The sequence below is a fragment of the Haplochromis burtoni genome, unplaced genomic scaffold (assembly GCF_018398535.1).
Source record: "Haplochromis burtoni strain Fernald_Lab_line unplaced genomic scaffold, NCSU_Asbu1 Contig_518, whole genome shotgun sequence".
NCBI classification, from domain to species: domain Eukaryota; kingdom Metazoa; phylum Chordata; class Actinopteri; order Cichliformes; family Cichlidae; genus Haplochromis; species Haplochromis burtoni.
This window is the reverse complement of record NW_024582879.1, coordinates 260,856-283,495: the sequence shown is the minus strand read 5'-3', so window position 1 is coordinate 283,495 and position 22,640 is coordinate 260,856. Positions and strand designations below refer to the sequence as shown.

At 39.4% G+C, this 22,640-nt stretch overlaps 1 protein-coding gene across 1 annotated transcript in view; it reads left to right on the top strand.

The window, feature by feature from the left end:
- kcnq5a (potassium voltage-gated channel, KQT-like subfamily, member 5a) overlaps nucleotides 1–22,147 on the top strand; it is a gene marked incomplete in the record, with an annotated part of 129,428 nt that extends 107,281 nt beyond the window's left edge. Inside the window, 10 exon segments of the mRNA XM_042214109.1 lie at nucleotides 460–648; nucleotides 783–877; nucleotides 2,776–2,802; nucleotides 7,832–7,885; nucleotides 9,981–10,222; nucleotides 11,463–11,571; nucleotides 15,708–15,839; nucleotides 16,100–16,216; nucleotides 18,616–18,742; nucleotides 18,969–22,147. Coding sequence (XP_042070043.1) covers nucleotides 460–648; nucleotides 783–877; nucleotides 2,776–2,802; nucleotides 7,832–7,885; nucleotides 9,981–10,222; nucleotides 11,463–11,571; nucleotides 15,708–15,839; nucleotides 16,100–16,216; nucleotides 18,616–18,742; nucleotides 18,969–20,054 — 2,178 coding nt within the window.
- Between the last annotated feature and the right edge of the window lie 493 nt (nucleotides 22,148–22,640).

Genomic DNA, 22,640 nt, shown 5'->3' with positions numbered 1-22,640 from the left:
TGTGAAATCCAGCAAACCTGATGCTTTTTGTTAGCATTTCAGCCCATGTTTGCATTTTATACAGATATGTTTTAGACATATATAACAGATTGCACTCTGTCTCTGTAGTTTAGCATTGCTTTGACAAAAGTTTAAAAACTCCTTGCCTAAGTAGAAGTTAATATGGAATAGCATTAGAACACTGGTTTCACACTTTTGTTCATATCTTTGAGAAACGATGTCAAATTAACTAAAGTGACTGTAAATGACACAATTTACTCTTCATGTCTGTACGGACAACCTCCACAATATCTGCCAGGTGGTTACAGGCTTTTAAACTGGAAGTTACGTTTTCACATAAACCTCAGTCTATTTTTCCTCACCAAGTTTGTGTCATTTCTGTGTCATTTCTGTGTGTTCGTGCGTGTGCACATGTGAATGTGTTTGTGTCTTGTCCATCTCTGCTCCTCCCCCACCCAGGCAGCTTGGCGTATGTACTCCACCGACGGTGCTCGTCCCTACCTCAGAGCCACCTGGCACCACTACCAAAGCGCTCTCCCCCCCCTCAGGCATGTATCCCCTCCACCAGCACCACCACCATCACTGCCCCACCTCCCTTCAACATCCCCCAACCGCACCGCATCAACACTCCCCCCGAAAACTAATCAGGTTTTTCTTTTTCCCTCCTCACTTTTCTTCTCTCACTTCCTACCCAACCTATATGATCCTCCCTCACCCCTTTTTTGCTCCGTTTATTGTTCGATTTACCATTACTTTATTTATCCTGTTGACTCTGCACGTAGTGTGTCTGGCGTAGTTATGCTGCTGATGAGAACTCGGTTTCCATTGCTACCTGGAAGCCTCATTTGAAGGCGTTGCATACCTGCAGCCCCGCCAAGTAGGTAACAACTTACAGACTTACAATCATGGCCTCTGCTGCTCAGCCCTCCTTCTCATCTTTTCCTCCTCACCTGGTGTGTGTTCACCTCCTCTGGTGTAACCTCGGCTGCTGTTTCATTGCATAACTCATTGTTATGAATCATTGTAACGTTCTTTTTTTCATAAGCATACCAAACTCTGGAATGTTTTGCTGATGGCATAACTTTCACTATCCTCAGATTCACACATAAGATTTGTCAAATCTTATGTGTGCAACATATATGGTTGCTGATGTGTTTTGTTAACAGTTTGTCTGATGATTGAGTACATTTTGTAAATATTTAGTGCTGAAAATGCCTGCCAGACAGGTTAAAAGAAAATGCAGGCAAAGGTCATTTCAACATTAAAAAGAAAAAAGTACTTTTTAAAATTTTTAGACTGTAGCGCAAATTTAAAAGATGCCAAAGATTATGAGATGCCATTAATTCAAATTCTAGCTGACTTGATGTTTAATTAAATTATGAATTCAGCCTGGGTAAAATTAGCACATTACTTTCAGCAAGTCAGACAGAAATATTGAGCTGGCATGAATATGAGTGAGTTTTGCGATGTACTAATATTTGTTTTGTCCTGCATTTTTGAAGCTGTGCCAGTATACAACCAGTCTTGTGGGGGGGAAAAAGGTTCCACACGACTGTATGCAATCCTGTTAAAAAAGAAGTACACCCCATGATTCAGAGAACCACCTTCAGAAACAGTAACTTAAGTTAATCATTTTCTATTCACATCTGCCTCTCACATGTTTTTCAGAATTTGTCAGTTTGTGAGGTTTGTGGACATTTGTTTAAAAATCCTTCAGGTGACAGTTGTTGGGATTTGGCGCTATGTGAATTGAATCGTTCATTCACGTTGAACTGTGGACTTAGAAAACAATCAAGGTGCAGTCAATTTCATAGATTTACTTTGTGCTTGGCATCATTGCACTGGTGCGTGACCCAGTTTAGGGTAAGCTTTATCTGTCAGACAGATATCATCATGTTTCACTCAAGAATACTTTGGTATACTTCATGGTCAACTCAATGAGTGCAAGTTGCCATGGTCACTATCATGCTTGACAGTTGGTACGACGTATTTGTGGTAATATGCTGTTTGATTATTGCAAACATGGCACTTCGCATTATGGCCAAACAGCTCCACTTTAGCCTAGTCTTTCCAAATTAAATTGTTTAAATCTTTTGGTTTGTTAAGATGGAACTTTGCAAAGCTAAACCATGGTGTTGTAATGTTTTCACAGAGAAGAGGCTTTCTTCTGGCAACACTTTAAATAAGCCATAGATTTTTAGCTGTTTTTTGTAACTTAACATGCTTACTGAGGCCTGTAGAGTCTGACGTGTAGCTCTTTTTTGTGCGTATTTTTGCTGATCATTGCAGGGTCTAACTCTGCGCTGAATTTGCTTTGAAATCTACTCTTGAGAAGATTGTGGCATTGTGTTAACATGCAGCTGAATGATCCAGATCAGGAAACTGCCAAAATACTTCTTTTATAGAGGTGGTCACACTTACTGATGATCAGTTAGTCACATGCACCTGGCTGCTACTTATCCTCTTAGTTACTGTAGAAGCAGTGAGGGTGTACTTTGTTTTTCTCAGGACTTCATAGAGTCCTAAAAAACCATGACTGTACTTTTCTGATTTCCATGTCTATCCTTTACCTAACATTTAGCCTTGTGGTGCATGGCTGCTTGCATGTGATGAAAGTAATTAAACCCATTGGACTCAAATTTATTTCCTTTTGCCTCCTTTTGGCTTGATGCTTCCCATATCCATTAATGGCAACATCTTTACAATCCTCATTTAATCTGCTGGGTTACTGATTTCTCTCCCTTTTTCTCCTCTTTTCCCCACTAACCCTTAAAGGAAAGAGCAGGGCGAGGCTACTTACAGGTTTGTATGACTCTCAGCTCATACTGACAAAGACACAAACACGTAAACAACTTAACATGTGATACAATTGTTCGATTATTTAGACGATTGTTTAATGACTTACACATTTTATAGACTGATTTCTGCTCTTATCTGGATTAGCTGGTTGTTTACTCCAGTTTTAGTTCGTTTATCATTTGATTGTGTTGACAAATAAGAAATGGATGGTTTTTTTTGTTTAGTGACATTTATTGCAGATTGCAGCTGACATCAAAGGGCAGAGACAAAAGGCTCAGTTTCTTGGTTTCTTTATTGATTTATGGAATGACTGAACCCTTATTTGCCCTCACATTACTTAACAGAATCTAGCCATAGTTTTGATTTGACATATGCTAAATGTACAATATTGCCTAGATGAATTGGAGAGGAGAAAAAAGGTTCAAAAAGAGAGAGGCTGTGCTGCAGTGTTATGATACAACATAAAAAGGGTAATGAGCAATAGTGGACAGTTAATGATTATCAAGGCTGATTTGTTCTGATAAAAGAAAACCAGATGTGCAGTGTCACCCTTTACTTATTTTCACTGTTAGGGAATTCTGCTAATATATTGCAGTTCATTGATTTGAACTAAAACAGTGACATAATTAAGAGGTCACAAATGAGACTAACACTCAACCCAACAATATGAAATTTCCCCTTGTGGGACTAATAAAGGTATATCAATTCAATTCAAACAACAACAGACACTGAAATTCCTCAGGGCCCAGGCGATATACTTAGCAAATTTGAAATAGACTGAATGACAGGTTTCGAAACGCACACACAATCTTGTTTTCATTTCTTAGTCGGGACATCTTATTGCCATAATGCTTTCCCTACCTGCATACCCTAACCATTCAGAAATGAATGCCTAACTCTAACCTAACCATAACCTAATTGTAACCCTGACACTATGGTTTTTCTCAAATGCTAAAACACATTTCAAATGTTTCCACCATGTTCCCCAACGTCTAAACACAACACCCTTTTCTAAAGCTACATAAACACAACCACACCTTTCCACTGCAAAACTCAAACTTTCACACCAAAAGAGCAGCTTGAAGTTTTCAAAAATGTAAACACTATACACATCATTACACACTACAGCAAAACAATTGAAAACACAATGCTCAATTTGTGAGAAGGTTCTTTGTTTCATAATTGCATATTTTTAGAAACCATACAGTAACGGATCGTCATAGATCTCTGCAGAGGATTAGGCATTTAGATTTGTGAGTTTCATATGAAGAGTATAAATCTATAGAAAATCCTGCATGCACGTACACTACTGTAACACAACTCAATGCAAAAACAGAATCTATTGCAAACAACAATACTCCTGAAAACATGATCAGGGTGTGAAGTTAGTCACACCACACACACCACAATCACTGTGCGGCATCATGTCGCTGTGCTGCATCGGGACACATCACCTCATCCACATCGCAGGATATATTGTCTCTTGCCAGGCACCGTGGGAAAAACGCCCTGGAATGGCAAATCCATCCTTGGAAGGCCTCCGCTGGGATGTCAACACAGGCCAGCTCCATTGCCCTTAGGTTCTCTCTTGTGTATGGTTGTCTGTCATAAACCTTCCATCTCCACGATGAGAAGAACTCCTCTATACGGTTCAGGAAAGGGGAGTAGGGTGGCAGACAGACGTTTAAAAAGTGGTCAGTGTTGGTGGTGAACCACTCTCTGATTTGGTTTGTTCTGTGGAAGCGGACATTGTCCCAAATGATCACATAAATGTGATGTGCGGGCCCAGGATGGTGTTGTTGGCGGTCCAGGAGGATGTCTTTTAGCTCTTCTAGGAAGGTGAGGAGACGTTGGGTGTTGTAAGACCCAAGGACAGCATGCCGGTGGACACGCCCCTCCAAACCCATGGCCGCACAAAGGGTAATATTACCCCCCGTTGGCCAGGGACCTCAGTGATGGCTCTTTGGCCAATGATGTTACGGCCTCTTTGCCTTTGTTTCTGCAGGTTGAAGCCAGCCTCATCCAGGAAGAGGTACTCATGAGGTCTGGTCATCACGTCCAACTGTAATATCCTCTGTGAAAATGTGAAAGTGCACAGGTGTTCAGAACAACAATCAATCAGGTAGCACAGTATTGTCCAGAAGTAATGTAGGCCACTGAGCAACACAGTATATGTCCACTAACTGTACTGTGAACATGGATGTATACTTACTTGCACATACTCGTAACGTAGGTCTTTGTGTCGCGCAGAGTTGCGCTCAAAGGGAACCCTATAGACCTGCTTCATCCGCGTCTTTTTGCGGCAGACAACTCGGTCTATTGTGGCCAAGCTGACATCGTCAATGCTCTCAAAGTTGACATTATCAGCATTCGGCAATGACTTTGTCTCTGATCTCCTGGAGTCTGATGAGGTTGTTCCCACGAACCATATCCACAATGAGGGTTTCTTGTGCCGCTGTAAATATGGCAACCCTCCAATGACGCCAGGTCTGTTCATTGTGTTCAAATATTGCTGACTGTGGCAAGCATGTTGCATCACATGAGCTTTCATTTGAGAAGATGAGCAGAGTTCTTTTGCAACTTGTGTTTTAGCAAGGCAAGATGTGTTTAGATTTATGACAACGGAGGATTGTGTTCTGTGACTTGTGTCTTCATGTGACATGTGTTTATGATATTGGTAAATGATGGCTAGATTTAGTAAATGTGTTTAGACAACCGGTCATTTGGTTTAGAGCAGGGGTGGGCAATTCCAGGCCTCGAGGGCCGGTGTCCTGCAGGTTTTAGATCTCACCTTGGGTCAACACACCTGAATCACATGATTAGTTTGTTACCAGGCCTCTGGAGAACTTCAGGACATGTTGAGGAGCTAATTTAGCCATTTAAATCAGCTGTATTGGTTCAAGGACACATCTAAAACTTGCAGGGACACCGGCCCTCGAGGCCTGGAGTTGCCCACCCCTGGTTTAGAGGATTGGCTTTTGTGTTTTAGCATTTGAGAACAACTGTAAAACCACATTTTGAGTCTCAAAAATGCCTTCAAACTCATGGGGACGTGCATTTTGTCCCCATAAGGGACTGTTGGTCCCCACAAGTGTAGTAGTATTCAAGTTTTGGTCCCCATAAAGATATGTAAACATGGTACACACACACACACACATACAGACATGCAGGCACACATATGGTGCAGAGACTGTGCAGAATTTAAAAGTCAGGTAGGCAGAAGTGTGGTAATGGAGACAATTATGCTTATTTTTTAATTATGAGCAATTGCTCAGCAAACAAGTGCTACTTTCAAACAATCTTGTGAAACAACAGAATGCTTTTTCTTTCATTTTTTTTACCTCAATTTTCTATCTCAGTTCATAAACTGTGATGGTGATTGTCTTTGCCGTGTGTCTGCGTGCATGCGTGTGTGTGTGTGTGTGTTTGTGTGCATATGAACGCACACCCTTCTTCAAACACAGGAGCCTGTACCATGTCTGTACCATGACGCACATTTTCCATTGGGATTGTATTTATATAACTCATCAAACACAAGTCTAGAAGAGACAGACCAAAGTTGAAAAAGAGGGAGGAGAGGGGAGATAGAGGATTTCAGAGAGGGGAAAAAGACAGAGAAAGATTTGTGAGTTTAATTATGCTAGTATAATTTTTACAGTGCAGCACTTCTTTGGCAACATTTGGGGACCTTATGTTGAGACAGCAGCTTTTTAAGGCATTTAAACTTAAAACACCACCACACATACGTATATAAAAAAACAGTTTACACTCTCAGTCAAACACACAAGCAAATGTGCTTCTCATCCTTAAACAAAATAGCATTTAATTAGGCTTTGTTGCTTTCACAACAACATTAATTCCCCAGAAATCCTTCTGTTTAAAAGACTGTGTTTAATTAGGTTTTCCTTTCTTAGAAACAATTTACACTCGTTTAATCATAATTATGCACACTTTTATGACACTGCTTCTCTTCTAAATGTTCTCCTCCACCAAGGGAACTCATAACACTCTCTGTTATTAGTGGTTTTACAGACTGCCAACTGTGGCTGTTTGGCGGCGGTAGGTGCCGTGGTAAACGGCTGGTGGTTTTTGTTTAAGCAGACTTGTAAACACCAGCAGTAGTAAACATTAGGCGCACCACAAAGTGCTACAGCGGGCATCATGCTGAGCGTAAGTGTGCTGGATATTGGCAGTGAAAAGAAACATGAAATAAAGATTAACAGGGGTTTAATCATTAGGTTATGCGTATAGACAGGTGTGTGTGAGAGTGTGTGTGTGTGTGTGTTCATACCTCCATGTGCAGTGAAGTATAACTCAATCCCACTGATAGTAGTAGGTAGACTTCCAAAGAATTTGTCTTTTTTCTAACATTTCCTTTGTCTATTTTTAACCAGAGAACTATTTCTCATCATTTAAGTGTGAAATTATATCTCTAGCCGACTCACCTCCTTCCTGATAGGAAAACATTTCTTTGCAATGACACTGTTCATGTGAAAATATTTATTTATTCCACAACACTGTTGAAAAACCAGCATTCACTTCAAACTGGGCCAAATAAACTGGCAAGCATGGCAGCTTTTAATTTAAAGTTTTAGACAAGGGAGGAGAGGAGACAGAACATATGGATTTGGTTTGCTTGTATTGGATGCAGTATTTGCACATAGATTCAGTTGGACATACTTTGTACTAATAAACTGTCAGTTTAAATTCTGATAAATGTCCAGTCTGACTCCAGCTCTGCAGCTCAGGGATCCAACAACAATGGCACCGACAGGAAATTTGTTGGATTTGTACTGTAAATATGTTTGTCTTCCCAAAAGTGAGGGAAAACTGAGTACAGGTGGTTATACCCATTCCCATCCCTCTTTGAATTATATCCCCTGCCCCTGTGTTTGCTGTGCATCAATATTGACTGTAGAGAATTTCTCCACTGTGAGCTGAAATCTGCTCCAGGTTTAATATCCTCCCTTATTTATCCCTTTCTTCTCCATCCCTTTCCCTCCATTTCATTCATCTGTCCCTTGTGCTCTAGTAAGGGTCTAAGTAATGGAAGGCTCTTCAGAAGGTATTCTCGGAAATATAGGAGGTACCTACAGTACTACCCAGCATCCTCTCTGCCCTGCCCTTAGCCCTTAGAGTAACTTGTGAGAATGAATGACTAATGGCATGGAGGAGAACAAAGAGAACCCCACTTAACTGCCTTCTTACAGTGCTTCCTTACCCGGTTATTTTTTTTATCCCATAAAGGAATTTGTCTCTTTGACTATTGCTGCCTGCTGCCTGTCTATCCCAAACAAGTCTTTGTTACTGCATTAAAAATTAAAGGGAATTCCATCTAAAGTCATTGCAGAAGTAGATTTGTTTTACAAGGTACTATTTTCAAAAGCAATACCAATTAATTTTTTTTTCCTTAATACGATTAAGGAAAAAATTGCAGCAGTAAACAAATTGCATGTTGAAACCCCTTTTGTTCTTAAAAGGATTCAATAAACTGACATTATGGCATGCTGCTTGTCACGACTCTTTCCTAATTTGATTTCATTTAATTGCAAATTATGGATATTTATACTAGTTTCTCAGGGAGACACTTTAATAAAATAAGGAAATCATGGATCTGGGCTTGTTATCCTAAATTATCCCTCAACAGCATATATGTAGCTCTTCTATATTTACTGTTAACGTCACTGTTACATTACTGCTGTACCTCCCATTTAAATCATTATGCCAATCAATGATGGAAACTATGATAACACAAAAAGATCTATTTCTCTCCAACTATTTGTCTCAGTCCACAATGTTGGATTTTTATTTCTGTTTATTAACAACAGTATGTGTATAATATCACATCGTTACTGTATTGCTCAGTGATAATTTATAGTTTTAGCTTGTGCATTGCAGCACTGAATTGTGTTGCTACACAAGTAAGAGAAAGGAATGGTAATATTGCACAGGTCTGTAAGTTTCAAGAAACAATAGTAGATAAATTGGTAAATTGATCACTGAATCTCAGGTGAGATACTGTGGTCTGAACAAAAAGATGATTTTTTGGCATGGAAATTGTGCTGGAGCTTTGCATCTCTCTCATCGATCTGCTGCATTGCATGCTGATTAATTTGCCCAAGCAGCATACAGTAATAGTTTGCTGCAGTGCATCTCATTGATTTTGAACTTTCTGCATACCCAGCAGCCCCTTAAAGGTTTCCAAAGATGTGAACATTATGTCATGAATTTCATTTTTGTTTGTCATTTTTAAATGTTTGTGATATCATTAGGTATTTATTTAGCCTGACAAAAATTGGGGTGATAGAGGAAGTTTGTTTGATTTAATAGAAATAAAAGTGCAAATGTGATCATAAATAACTACATTAAACAGACGTTATATGCTTCAAAAAAGCACATTAATGATTAACCTTTTGATACTGGTTTTAGTAGACTTACCTGTGACTATTAATTACCATGCTGGAAGCGATTTGGCAACAACATTCGTCTTGGAAAAATCTTGTTCTTTTTGCAAGTAAAGAAAAAAAAATCTAAATTAAGATTTTGTCCAAAAACATAAAAGATCAAGCACCATCTAGAAATTTTAGAGGCTTTTTCTCAATAATGGTGTCATTTGTTTAATGTTGATTAAAAATGACCGTGGTGATGACGGTAATGTTACTATGCTTCAGCTGCGAATGACGATTACAACACCTCAGGATCACTGAGGGTTTGTTTTTGGTGGCTTGGTAGGCAGTCTGGCACTGTTCTGGTGTTTTGGGCATGTCAGTTGGATGGATGATGTTTGGTCTAAAGGAAAAGACAGAACAGTGCCCTTTGTCTGAGCTCCGAACTCTTCTCGCTCTCTGAGGGGAAATAGGTGTTGACAGCATCCCCTTTTTGTCTCTCTCCTAGTGTCTCTCTCTGAGCCCCAATCTGTGTCACACATAAGCTCTTTCTTTGTCACTTCAATCCTTAACTCACATTCTTCACTTTTTCCTCTCTATATCTGATCATTCTTTCTGTCCCTCCTACCCCCCCCCTCCCTCCCACGTGTCTTTTCACTCTCACATCTTTCCTACTTTCCTACTATATTACCTCTTTCCTTTCTACTGGTATGAATGTTTCTCACCATATCCGCTGTCATCTTCTCTGCTCCTCTTCTATTTTCTCTCTCTCTTGTCTTCTCTCCCTCCATGCAGTCAGAAGTTGAGCTTTAAGGAACGGGTCCGCATGGCGAGCCCTCGTGGTCAGAGTATGAAGAGTCGGCAGACGTCCATGAATGACCGCCAACGCTGTTCCCCTGGCAACGAGATGGTGGGCAGCACAGAACTGATGGGCGGCAGCCCTGCCAAAGTGCAGAAGAGCTGGAGCTTCAATGATCGGACCCGGTTTAGGCCATCTCTGAGGTTGAAGAGCCAGCCTCGTACAGCTGTCCCAGATGGTGAGCTTGTAATGTTACTGTAACCAACCAAACCAACATCTGACAAATGACACTTTCAGAGAAATATGGAACAAATATGGAAGTATATGTAAAATGCCCTGTGGAGTTACACCTTTCAAGACATTACCTTAAATATAACCCAAAAAAGTTAAGTAAAATAAATTCAACAGTATTGTAGCACGTTTGAAAACCCAGTTATCTTACCCCTAAATTTGTGAAGTAGTTCGAGATATGTTTTGGATCACTGCCCTGCCTCCTTTCAGGTTCAGTCTTTTAACTGACTGTGTGACATTTGCACTCAGACTTATATGATTAGAAGAGATTTAGTGGAATCCATTCTTCCAAGTTTCTATGCCATCTTTCCTGTGCCAAGGTTGTTCATTTCCTCAAACAAACCTTTTGCCCTGTGGTTAATTATAGTTTGGTAAAAATTTGGTTGAGGAAATCCATGCATTACAATTCATTGTTAATATAGCTGATTATTTGTTATTGCTATGTCCAGTTTAATTTGTTGTCATTTTTTGCCAATTTTATGTTGCCAACTTTGTGGTAACCATTTATGATGGTCGCATCCTGTTCTAACAAGCAGAGCAAAGCAAAGTCCATAAAGACATGGATGAGCGAGTTTGGTGTGGAAGAACTTGGCTGGCCTGCACAGAGTCCTGACCACAACCTGACTGAATTACAAGCCAGGGTTTCTCATCCACCCACACCCAAGTTTGTGAATGTGATAGCTCGAGAACAAAGCAGCATAGCAGCTTCAAATTTATACCACAGGTGTATCTGTTAAAAATTTTGGACAAGTTCGAATCTCAGTGACCTTGACCTTTAGATTAAGTTCAGAGGTCAAGTTTTCTGAAAATCTTGTGAATGCTATAACTTGAGGTTCCATAGAATTTTGAAATTGATGATTTTATAATGCTTATTTAGTCCTCTTCAGGTCCACATCTCCCACTCTAATTGTTATCGGTAGTATCAAGGATATACACCCTCCTCTTCCATCTTATAGATCGCGGAGGTGGCAAAAATATGTCAGTTTCTTTGTTCCTGTCTTAAATATCCCAAACACAATATAGATTTTCACCTCCTAAAAGTCAAAATAGTATCATTCGGAAACATTCTCACAGACTCTTTTCTCTTCCAGCTTGCAGAAAGTTGCAAAAGGTTTTTGAGTTTCAAGACTGCAGATGCTTTCAGCAGAGCAACATTTATTGATGACTCAACACTCTGTTTCTTTCAGTGGACACAGGCATGACCACAGAGGAATCCTTTGATGAGCGAGGGTGCCACTGCGATGTTACTGTGGAGGATCTATCAGCACCTCTCAAGGCTGTCATCAGAGCTGTCAGGTGAGGTCCTGCTCCAAATAAACTTTATGAGTGCCTTATGAGGTAATCAAAATCAACCCCAAATCACCAAACTGCTTGAAGACTTTGGGCGAGCAATTCTTTTTTGAAGAAGAAAGAACCAGCAAAAACACATTCAGATGCTAATATGCAGTCACACTCAAGAAGATTTTATTGAATTTTCTTACAATGTCGAAAATAGGGAGTACTATTACGAAAATAACACAGATAGGGAGGTCACTTCTGCAGTTTGCTTTCCAAAATCGTGCTTTTATCCATTATCCTCTTCACTCACATTAGGTGCCAAAACTCAGTCACGTCTCACTTTTCACAGCTTTTGTTTTCATTTGTTGTTTAACACTTTAGATATATAATTGCTTTTTAGAGAACTGGATGGCAAGATTGATCAAATAAATCACATATTTTGGTAAATATGAAGATGATAACTCCCGAGCTCTACCCACTTGTTGTCTTGCTGTCTAGTTAAAAAATGGCAACAAAATTACAATTTCAAATTTAGGCCTTTTTTAAAAGCAGTGCACAAACCATCTGTGGTGTCAGGTGGGCTACATTTATCTTCTATCATATACTCTTAACCCTGAAACTACAACTATTTCTAAGCTCTAGTTCAAAGCAGCAATAATGGAAACATCATTTTGTTAGGGGTAGGAGATTGCAGTGATGTTGCACGTCGCACATTTGGATCCCTGGGTATAATATAATTCCATTTTTTGAGATGTCTTTGTGCCTCTGCAGTATACATGAGTCTTAGTGTGTTAGAATCAGCTGTGTCAGTGTCACCATAGATAATGGTCCTTATAAAGTCAGGATTAGGAGGCTGGAGCAGTGACAGCTGCATGTTTGTAAGGAAAGAGGATCTCACAGATTTCCTTTTGGGACCTTTGTGCTTTTCTCTTTAGCTTTTTTTTACATGTTACTTTCACTGTCATCTGTTGGTTAGGCTTAGGCACTGAAAACTAAATTCAGTAAAAGATTGGGGTTTGGTTTAAAATATGCTCCTGGCAAACCTGCTGATGAGTTGTGAGTGACAGCCCCATCTCACTAATGCCATAAGAGCACAACCCACCAAAAGGACACCTTCTGACTTAATAAGCCACGTAAGCTTTTAACAAAACAGCTTTAATTGAGGCCTTGGGGATGAGAACGGTCTGAACCAATTCAACAAAACCATGAAACTCTGATTAGTCTAATATATGCACTTTAAAGAGCAGCCAACAGACAAATAGCCAGCTAAATTACAGGCTGCAATATATTATACCAGTGGTTCTTAAACTGTGGGGCGTAGAGTCTTTGGTTGGTTGCAGAACCTCTGCAGGTGGGGAACAGAAAACCAGGCGAAAAATAGGAAGTTAAATATAAGTGAAGAGAAAATGCAATTTATAATTGCCAGTTAACTTAACCAGCAGAGAAGCTGAGGGAAGCTGGGGTAGCTGGAGAGAAGCAGTGCAGGTACAAGGACAACATGCAAAGATCTAACCCTGTGCCAAATAATTCTGAAGCACTAGAAAATAAATCAGAAAGTCTAAACCTAACAGAAATATTTGATTAAACTACGAATAGAGCAGAACGCTGAAACTCTTTATATACTACCACATGCACTTCAAAGACCCGCCAGCAGACCAACAGTCAACTAATTAGTAGACTTCAGAATATTATACCAGTAGTTCTCAGAAGCAGGCATAGGAAAAAATCAAGTTCAAATCGAATGTTAAGCAATTTCACGGAAAATCAATTAGTAGGGATTTGGTGATGCTGTTTGGCTGACCCTTACTTAAGCTGTATTTTTTTTTTTTTTTTTGCTGTTGATGAAAAAGTGGCAAATGAGCTCTTTTTGGCTTCTGAAGCAAGACATGCCAGAAAATGTTCCTGCAGTTTCTTGCACAGAAGCACCAGGTTTCCAAAGTCTACACTTGGTGTGTAACAAGCTGCTGGTGCTGAAACTGTAACGGTAATAATAACTAAAATTAAAGAGGATGATGTTATTAGTATTTTTCTTTGCTAAATGCTAAATTGTACTAATTTTAACAATTATGCAAGTGAGAATATTTTCCAAAATGCTAAATTAGTCCTTTTAATCAGACTAACTAAAGTGTTTGTACTAATAGTAAAACCCATTATTTATAATTGGTTATAAAAGATGATGGTTTATTGAAATGAAGTTTGAGATTACCCTTTATCAGCAATCCAACTAAATTGTTGAGTAGATTTATTGTCTACTTTTACATATATGTCCTGCATGTTGGAACTAATAATACTGCTATTGATCACATATTTATTTTTTATCTTAGTAGTTTTACCTCTCCTGTGCTCTCTAAAGTCAAGAGTTTCTTCCCAATCAACTGGTAATGTGACGGCACTGACCCGTATTTATGACAACTATAGTGCATGAATATAGTGTGTAGATGTGTTCTAGCTGAGTCTGCTCTCTTTCACTGGCACCGGCACCCTGTGAACAAGTGTTTATCCTACTGGCACCAGATGACTCTCTCACTCCACCGCTTCTTCTCACCTTTTTTCATTGTGCAAATGTCTAATTTCATATATGAATGAAGTATTTTTTAAATGGCCTACTTAGCTGTAGTTTATATATTTTCTATGGTTTACTAAGAATTAACATTTTGCTGCCTCAATTTTATAGATCATTAATTCGATTGTTTCCATATAATAAAGAGACAGATTGTTGACGAGGTAAAAACTGGATAAATTCAGCATTTAAAAACCATTAAAACAATTTACATTTATCAGCTTTTTAAGGCAGGGGTTCAATAATGGTTCAGTAATAAAAAGACAATGAATCATGTGTGCAAACCTGAAACCCCTGGCATGCCCTTAATAAAAGCTCTGAATTATTGATACAAGATAAAAAAGCCAAATTATGATTTTCAGTTTTCCATCTTCAAATAGTTGTTGCCACTGCTAGTATCCCTGCATTTTGTTCCATGCTTTTTTTTTGTTTGTTTTCCTTCTGCACAGTTGTCATCTTTATATAGAATTATGGAAAAATAAGCACATGCACTTAACTCATTCACTGCCATTGACGTCTATAGACGTCAATGGCAGTGAATGAGCAGTGGGGATTTGAAAATGGCTGGCAGTGAATGAGTTAATATAAATGGTTAAAGGGGTTGTAAGTAATAGAACCTCACATTTGTTTCTCCAGGCATTTGCTATAAGTTTGTTTATGCATTTCTGAGGTATCTTACAATTGATCTTAAACTCAATTGTATTCTTTCTATGTCAGATTTTTCATTTACCAGATTTTATCATTGTGGCCTAATGGAGAGTAGTCAGTTATGTAACAGTTTGAGTGGAATCTTTTTGTAATCCACTCTTTAAGCGAATGAAATCATTCTGTCAACCTTTTGATAGTTCAGTAACAGTATCCACTCAATCATTCTTTTATCTGATCTGGATTATTGTCAAGTTTAGGGGTTTACATGCAAAGACTTTATATCATCCTTTTGTATAATGAAGCTTATTAAACCCCTCTTATCACCATCATCATCTCTTTCTAGATCTACATACAATTGCACAGATAAACTCCCATCTACGAGCTATGCTGCTGCCACCTAACCCTGGCTGGTCTGCACACTCAGCAGGCCATTCTCCATGGGCAGCCAGATCCCAGGGTTTTCCCAGGGTGTCGGGTTGAGGGCTGGAGACCCCCTCCTCTGTCAGGGCTGTTATTACACAGGGTCATCTGTCACTGCTGCTTCCATTTAGGCAGTGAGAAAAATAGGCAGTGGGAAACTACCAGAAATCACTGGGGACTCTAAATGAACCAAGAGGCATAGATCTCCTTACCTGGATCAATATTATTACTCAGCAGCGGCTCTGTTCACCAAATAAAAGGAGAAAGAAAATTACACTCAGGTTTCACAAATTCACCATTACGCACTGGTTTTCCATCAGATACTTCAGAAAGTATTTGAAATTTTGTGTTATCTTTGTTACACTCCAAAAAGAAAAGATCAACAGTGAAGCACAAGAACCTCTCTGTAGGTTTTCTCAAACTTACTGCTGCCACCTAATGGTGGTGTTTAGTAATTACACCCTAGATTTCACTTAAATTGACTCCCAGCAATCACTGTGTGTGTATTTGTCTTTTGCATGTATAGGATCATGAAGTTCCATGTAGCAAAGAAGAAGTTTAAGGAGACGCTGCGTCCGTATGATGTGAAGGACGTGATTGAGCAGTACTCTGCAGGTCACCTGGATATGCTCTGTCGCATCAAGAGCCTTCAGACCAGGTCAGGAAACGGCATGCACATTGATTGATATTGACAGATTTCTGTGTTCCTGCTTTCAAAATCAAGGAATTTATAGATGTATCAATAACCTGAGCTGCTATGTGTTGATTTTGCTGCAATTCGAGCTAACGCTATAGGTTATATAGCACTTCACAGAAAATCATTATAAATTAACTTTAAACTTTAACATTCTTTTAAGTACATATTTCTTTTCCAAACTAAATACATATGTGTAGATGTGTGTTCCCTTTCTCTCCCAGACTAGACTCTGTAGTGGGTCCTCCTCCAAGGCCTTTGCGCAGCCGTGGGAAGACCTTTTCCTCTCCCTCCCTGCATTTATATTACAGCCAGACCAGCAGGAAACGGTCGACACCGGGGTTAGACTCACCCCCTTTTCTGATCCTTCTGCCAAATGCTTCCCTACTAACTTTGCCAGCCAGTTTGAATTTGCATATGCTTAGATGTATTTGAACTAATTCAGCCAAATGTACAAATATAACTTATCTTAATACTTGAAGCAATTTTGGTGCAGTAATCATTTCACTGACTTAATAAGTGGACACATAGAAAACACAGGTCTTCTAGTTGAAAAGTCTATCAAAATGGCATACATAGCTTCATGCCACACATTACTATGACCACCGTTATTCTTCAGCACAGACTGAAGTCTTCTAGGTGAACTTTCTAGTATTTTCTTAAAGCAGTCTTCAGGAATAGTTTTCCAGCTTCTTGAAGGACATTACAAATCTCTTCTTTGGATGTTGGCTGCCTTTAGTTCTATTCTCTGTCCAGATGATCCTACAGTCTATGATGGTGCGTGGTTTTCTTTTCAGGTATGCTTTGACTGCATTAGCAGTGTGTTTGGGATCATCGTCAAGCTGATTAATTGAGCCATTGCTTTCCGCATGGTATTGCACAGTGGATTAAAATCTGATGGTACTCATCTGCGTTTGTAATTCAGTTTTGATAAGATCCCCAACACCAGTGACTGAAATGCAGCCCCAAATCAAGACAGAGCCTCCACCATGTTATTTATAAATAGGTGTACAGTCAGTGTTTTCTTCTCTCCTGACCACCTCAGTATAGACCGCTGACAATTTGAATCAAACTTTTCTCATTTAGATTCATCACTCAATAACACCAGTTCTTGCTTTCTCCCTGTTTCCCTTCCTAAGCAATGGCTTATTGACTACCACCCTTCTACTGAGATAGTTTTTGATGAGGCAACATCAAACAATAGCTGGATTAACTGAAGGGCTCGATGCAAATCTTGAGTTCTCTGTCAGGTCTTTGTACAGTTTTTTTTCCTATTTGTTAATGATAGACATTTAAATGTTGTTCTTCTGCTGTAGATATGGTTTTAGGCCTACCGCTTCTTCTTTTGTCCTCTATCTGTCCAGTTTCCTTAATTGCAGGACACACTGCACAGCATGCTGAAACATGCCATGTTTTTGACTAAAAGCATTTTAGGAATCACCTTGTAGAGAAATACTATTTTTTGCCAGTTGACCTGTGTTTCAGTCGGCATTAGGCGGCCTCATAAACAAAAAATCATTCATTTGAAAATGCCATCCTTAATCTCTGTGTGTATCTGTTCATTTATGTACCTGTGCTTAAAGCTTCATGGTGTTAAGTCAGAGAGAAGAACCTGATCCAGTTTTTTTCCTATCTCCAGACTGGCCAGTGCAGCAGACTCTGGTCGCACCCAGCCAAGGAATATGTCCTCTCCTGCACTACACTATTATTACAGCAACCACATGAAGAAGCTTTCTGGCTCAGGGTTATTCTATTTCACTTAATTTAATTTTAGACTTTAAAATCCTGCCACATGCAGCCATAGCTGCTAACAAGTGCTATAGCAGTGGAAATCGGGTTACTGCGAGCAGATATAAAATATCTGAAATGTATTAACCTTCCCGCAGAACCATATGGTTGGAGTTTACAGTAGAACATGTAGTTAATACCAGAAGGTTTTGACAATAACTGAAAGGCAAATTAAATTGCAGTACAATTCAATTCCTTATTTTAACCCAAAACTTGATGATTTTAATATGTTAAACTCCATCCACATGGTAAGGTTTTTATTAACCGTGTCTGACACATAAATATTTGAAGTAAATGCAAACAAACCCAAACACAGCTGTCTGACATCACATTAGATCTCATCTGTATTTCCACACTTCATTCTTTCTCCTTTCATCAGAGAGTGGAAACATTATTGTATGTGAATGCTGCTGATTTGTATGCAGTTGTGTGCGGTTTGGATGTGCTTTTTATTTTTTCCTGAGTGAAAACAGGCACCTGTGCATTACTTTGGAACTCAAAGTATGAAAATTAACTTCACTAACTGAACATAATTAACTGTCAGAGAACAAAGACGACCATTTAATGAATACTCTGACATAATCTGACAGTAATTTAAATCAAGCACTGCAAGAAGCAGCTCACTCAGAGCTTTTTTTTTTATTAAATATGCTTTATATTCTATAAAAATAAATAAAACATGCAAACACAAACAAACTGCTACAAAATGTATTACATCCGATCCTAAAATTGAGTTTCCCATAGATTTTCCTCCTTTTTTTCCATAGTTGTTTTTATACTGATTCACTCAAGCCATGTGTGGGGTTTTTTTTACTAACCCTAACCTTAGCCTTCCGTTGCTTTAGGTTTGTTGTCTGACTGCAGATAACCTGAAATACAGCAGGGATGCCTTCTTATATTACAACGTCATTATTTTCTAATATAATAATCCTAATGTATGTGTGTATCTCAGGGTGGATCAGATCTTGGGAAAAGGCCAGATTCCTGTGGATAAAAAAATGAGGGACAAACTGCACCCAGATGGAGACTCCCTAGAGGGCATGAGCATGCTTGGACGTGTGTGTAAGGTGGAGAGGCAGGTGGGTTTAAGAAAAAAAAATAAGGAACACAGAATGCATGTAAAATGCATTCATAAACTTTTATTACCTCACATTGTTGGTGATTTGTTTGGGCTCTTGACCAATACCTGTGAAATTTTGCTTTTAACAGTATCAATTTATCTGTATTGGAAACCCCCAGAAAATTTACAGAATAGTATTCAGCTCTTTCAGCCTTGGTTCTTATTCTCTTTTCTTTTGTGCCTAGGTAACTTCCATTGAATCAAAGCTGGACTCTTTGCTGGATATTTACCGCCAAGTCCTACAGAAAGGCCCCTCAGCACTCACCCTCTCCTCCCTCCCCCTGTTTGAGCTGGAGAACCAGCATCATAACTCGGACTACCCGACCTCAATCATTGGCAGGGATCTTCCCTCCCATCAGGGAGGTGAGCCTGTTGGAAGCGGAGGACACAACAGTGGCGGCATGCGTCGTTCTCTCAATCCCAACCCGAGAGGCTTGCGGCTCATACTGGCACCAGCTGATGATGATGCTCCTCCGGACTCAGCCCCTCCATCCTATCCACCATCCACAGCCTCGCTCTCCCCATCACCTCTGCTGCCCCCTGATAGCCCTTATCCAACTTTGGTCACCACCAATGGTACCCCGAAAAAAGCACACTTCCCTGATCTGCCGCCCCCACCTTCCTCCACGGGGAATTTCACTCTTCAACTCCCCCCTATGGTACACCCCTCTCACCTCCGATGCCCTGCTGACCCGATCTCAGATGATCTGACAGATGGAGTGGCAGTGGACGAGGAAAGCTCTGGCCCCTCTGTTGTTGTAGGATGCGGTGTGGATTCTGACCAAGAAGGTGACAACGAGGCAGCCTTTGGCCAGGGAACGGTTCAGCTGCGGGAGAAGCCTGGCTTGAAAGCTGAGGGGGTCTGGAGGAGGCACATGAGCCTTGAGGTGAAGCCCTTGCTGCTTCTCTCTTCGAGCCCAGATGGGAGGGCTTCAGACTGGGAAGGTGGTCTTGGGAAGTCGATCTCTGTGCAGAACCTCAGTCAACCTTTGACCAACCGTGCCCCTGGTCTCTCCTCTGCACTCAACAACAGCAGCAGCAGCAATGGTAGCGAACGCAGCACTGCCCATGATGATCTTAACAACTGGGATGATACAGAACTCTTTATTAGAGAGTGCAAATTACAAACATCAGAGGAACATTTCGACTTCCTGTCACAGGGACCTGGAAGCAGCACCTCAGACCTTTTAAAGACTGTAGAGGAGGCTGCACCTCACCCAAAAGGAAAGTCAGAGTTTCTCAGTCAGTCCTCACACATACAGCTGGCATAACCACACTTACTGACAGACACACATTTCCATACTGTATGTAAACACCACTGTGGGTGAAGCCACTTTTTAAAATATTTTTACAGGGCAGTAAACAGATTATGTTGCAAGTTTTACAAATAAATCCTTTCTATATGAACAATGTTTTGATATTTTGTCTAACACTTTTATTCCCAGTTGCATACACACTTTTCATAGGGTACTAAAATTACTACAGCCTATACAGTAAATGAATGTACACGTATGTATGCAAGTGGCCATACTCATGTAAGACAAAATATACAATCAATACACAAAAATGAAAATAACCTTACTAGAAAAACAATATTTTGTTTTTATACAAAAATGACCAAGTTTTTCATATTTACTATCATAAATTAAAGAAAAAGATGCTTAATTTGAAGAGGAATCTTGGAAGGAATCCTAATTTTATTTCTAGATCCAGACTTGTTGGAAAAGCTGTAGATGCCAATCAAATAATGGGGCGCATTGTGAGAAAGGGTTACTGTCCAACAATTTTACATTTTTGCTGAGTCTGACTCAGCAGCAAACCCAATTTCGAGTCTAACTTTTCACTTTACAAATTAAAGGATAATGGAAGAAGAATGCTGAATAACTGTCTCACAGCCAGAACTACTTCACTCTAACTCATTGGTCAGCTTCTAAGCACGTGGTGAAACCAGCATCCACATGTACATGCACATCCGCCAAACTCTTTTACACTCTGACAGTTGTGACCATTAACAATAACTACTACTACTCTAAGAAAGGCCAACATGACAAAGAGCTGAGACTGACTAAGAACTTTTCTTCGAAGAAGCAGAGAGTCACTCACTCTGCTAGTTCACTGTCTGTCTTTGGCAACTTAAAATTTCATCTTTTACTTACTCTATGCTTTCATACATATCACTACATGGACAGTTTGAAAAACGAAATATAAATAAAGGAAATAAAGGGTGAGGCCTGGTGTGAAAGAAACAGCTGAAGTATAAAAACTTAAAGGTTGAACCAGGGTTGCATGTGTGCAGACTACAGAAATCTCGTTTTCTTCATTTCCTACAATTGCTGAAGTGTTTGTTAATGTTGATGTGGTTGGATGGCTGGTCTAATCTGTCAGCAAACTGTAACTAAATTTGAATGCAGCAGACCTAATGGGAAGAAATGTCCTATCAGCACTGACTTAAAACAAGTGTTGGAATTTCTCCCACTTGGTTTGGATAGTAGCCCAGTAAGCTGGATGCAGCTGTTTTGAATATTGAACTGTGGTAGACTTTTAAGTGGGCTTTCTCAGCCAAGCATGAGATGCTGCATGTCTAAGCTGTAATTCAAAAGTGCTCATGCATTTCCTGGTGACTCAGACCTCCATCTGCATGTCAAAATAATGTTTACTCCAAACTTTTAACAAAACGGTACGAACAAAGTCTGCCTACATGATCAATATTATCTGAACTAATTTGGTAGAAGTTAAAACCTGTGTTACTACTTTTGTGGATAACCCACTTACTATTTTATGACAAAACTACAACATTTAAAGGCCATTCGTTGTGATCAAACTAGAAAAACCTCATTGATATTTTCTGTGACTTCTCTGATGAAGCCTGATCTTAGATTGAGATTATATGTGGCTTATATAAGGACTCTTTTCACCAGGATGTTGGTACGCACTTCATCCTCACTCACCTCAGTCCTAATTAGAATATTTAACCATTCTGGGTTTTATTGTCACTATCTCGAAAATGACTAAAGTGGACCGTTTATAATATGGTACATTTAATCTTTAAGGAGATGTAGAGGCTTGTATGTTTTCAGTGTTAGATTTTTGAAAAACTGGTGTCTTGAAAGTGTCTTAATAAACAGTGTTTGTATTGCTGCCTTTCTTTCTTTTAGATAGGTTGACTGGTGTTTAAATGAGAATTATGCACAAAAACTATGTCAGCCATCTTCATTTTTGTTAGTCATTTTGATTTGTTTTGTATGTTGTCACAGAAGTCTTAAAATGTATTGTTTGTGCTATTCGTGTCCTTTTATTCATCATTTTTTCTGTTATATCCCCAGAGAGTTGAGTGCATTTCTTAGAATATTAACATCCTATAAAAGAATATAGCGAGTATTATCTTCTGACAAATGACAACTGCTAACACTTGTAGACTGATTTTAAAGTGTTTTATAGACCATGCAGAAGTTGTTCTGGTATGATAAAATATATTGTCATCATGAAAGCACAGTGTGTTTCTGTTGAGATTGACCTGGAAATGTGACATTGTAGTTTATGCTTATGTAATATTGACATAGATTTGAGTTGTAGCTATTGATTTAGCTTTGTTAAAAATGAGAACAGGCCAAATCCATAAGCAACAATGAAGCAAAACACCAAACACAGATGGGACAACCTTTAAAACTGCAATTGTTGCCCTCCCCCTCCCAAAGAAAACATGCCTATTTTTGCTGTCTGTATATTGCTTGAGAATCCTCCTATTATTTTTTTCTTCTTCACGGAGCTATAAAGGCCTCGTTTGCCTACAGACTATGCATATTGTATAGTTGAAGTCAAACTCCTGCTTTTCAGTTGGGCATCCAGTTCACTTAAGT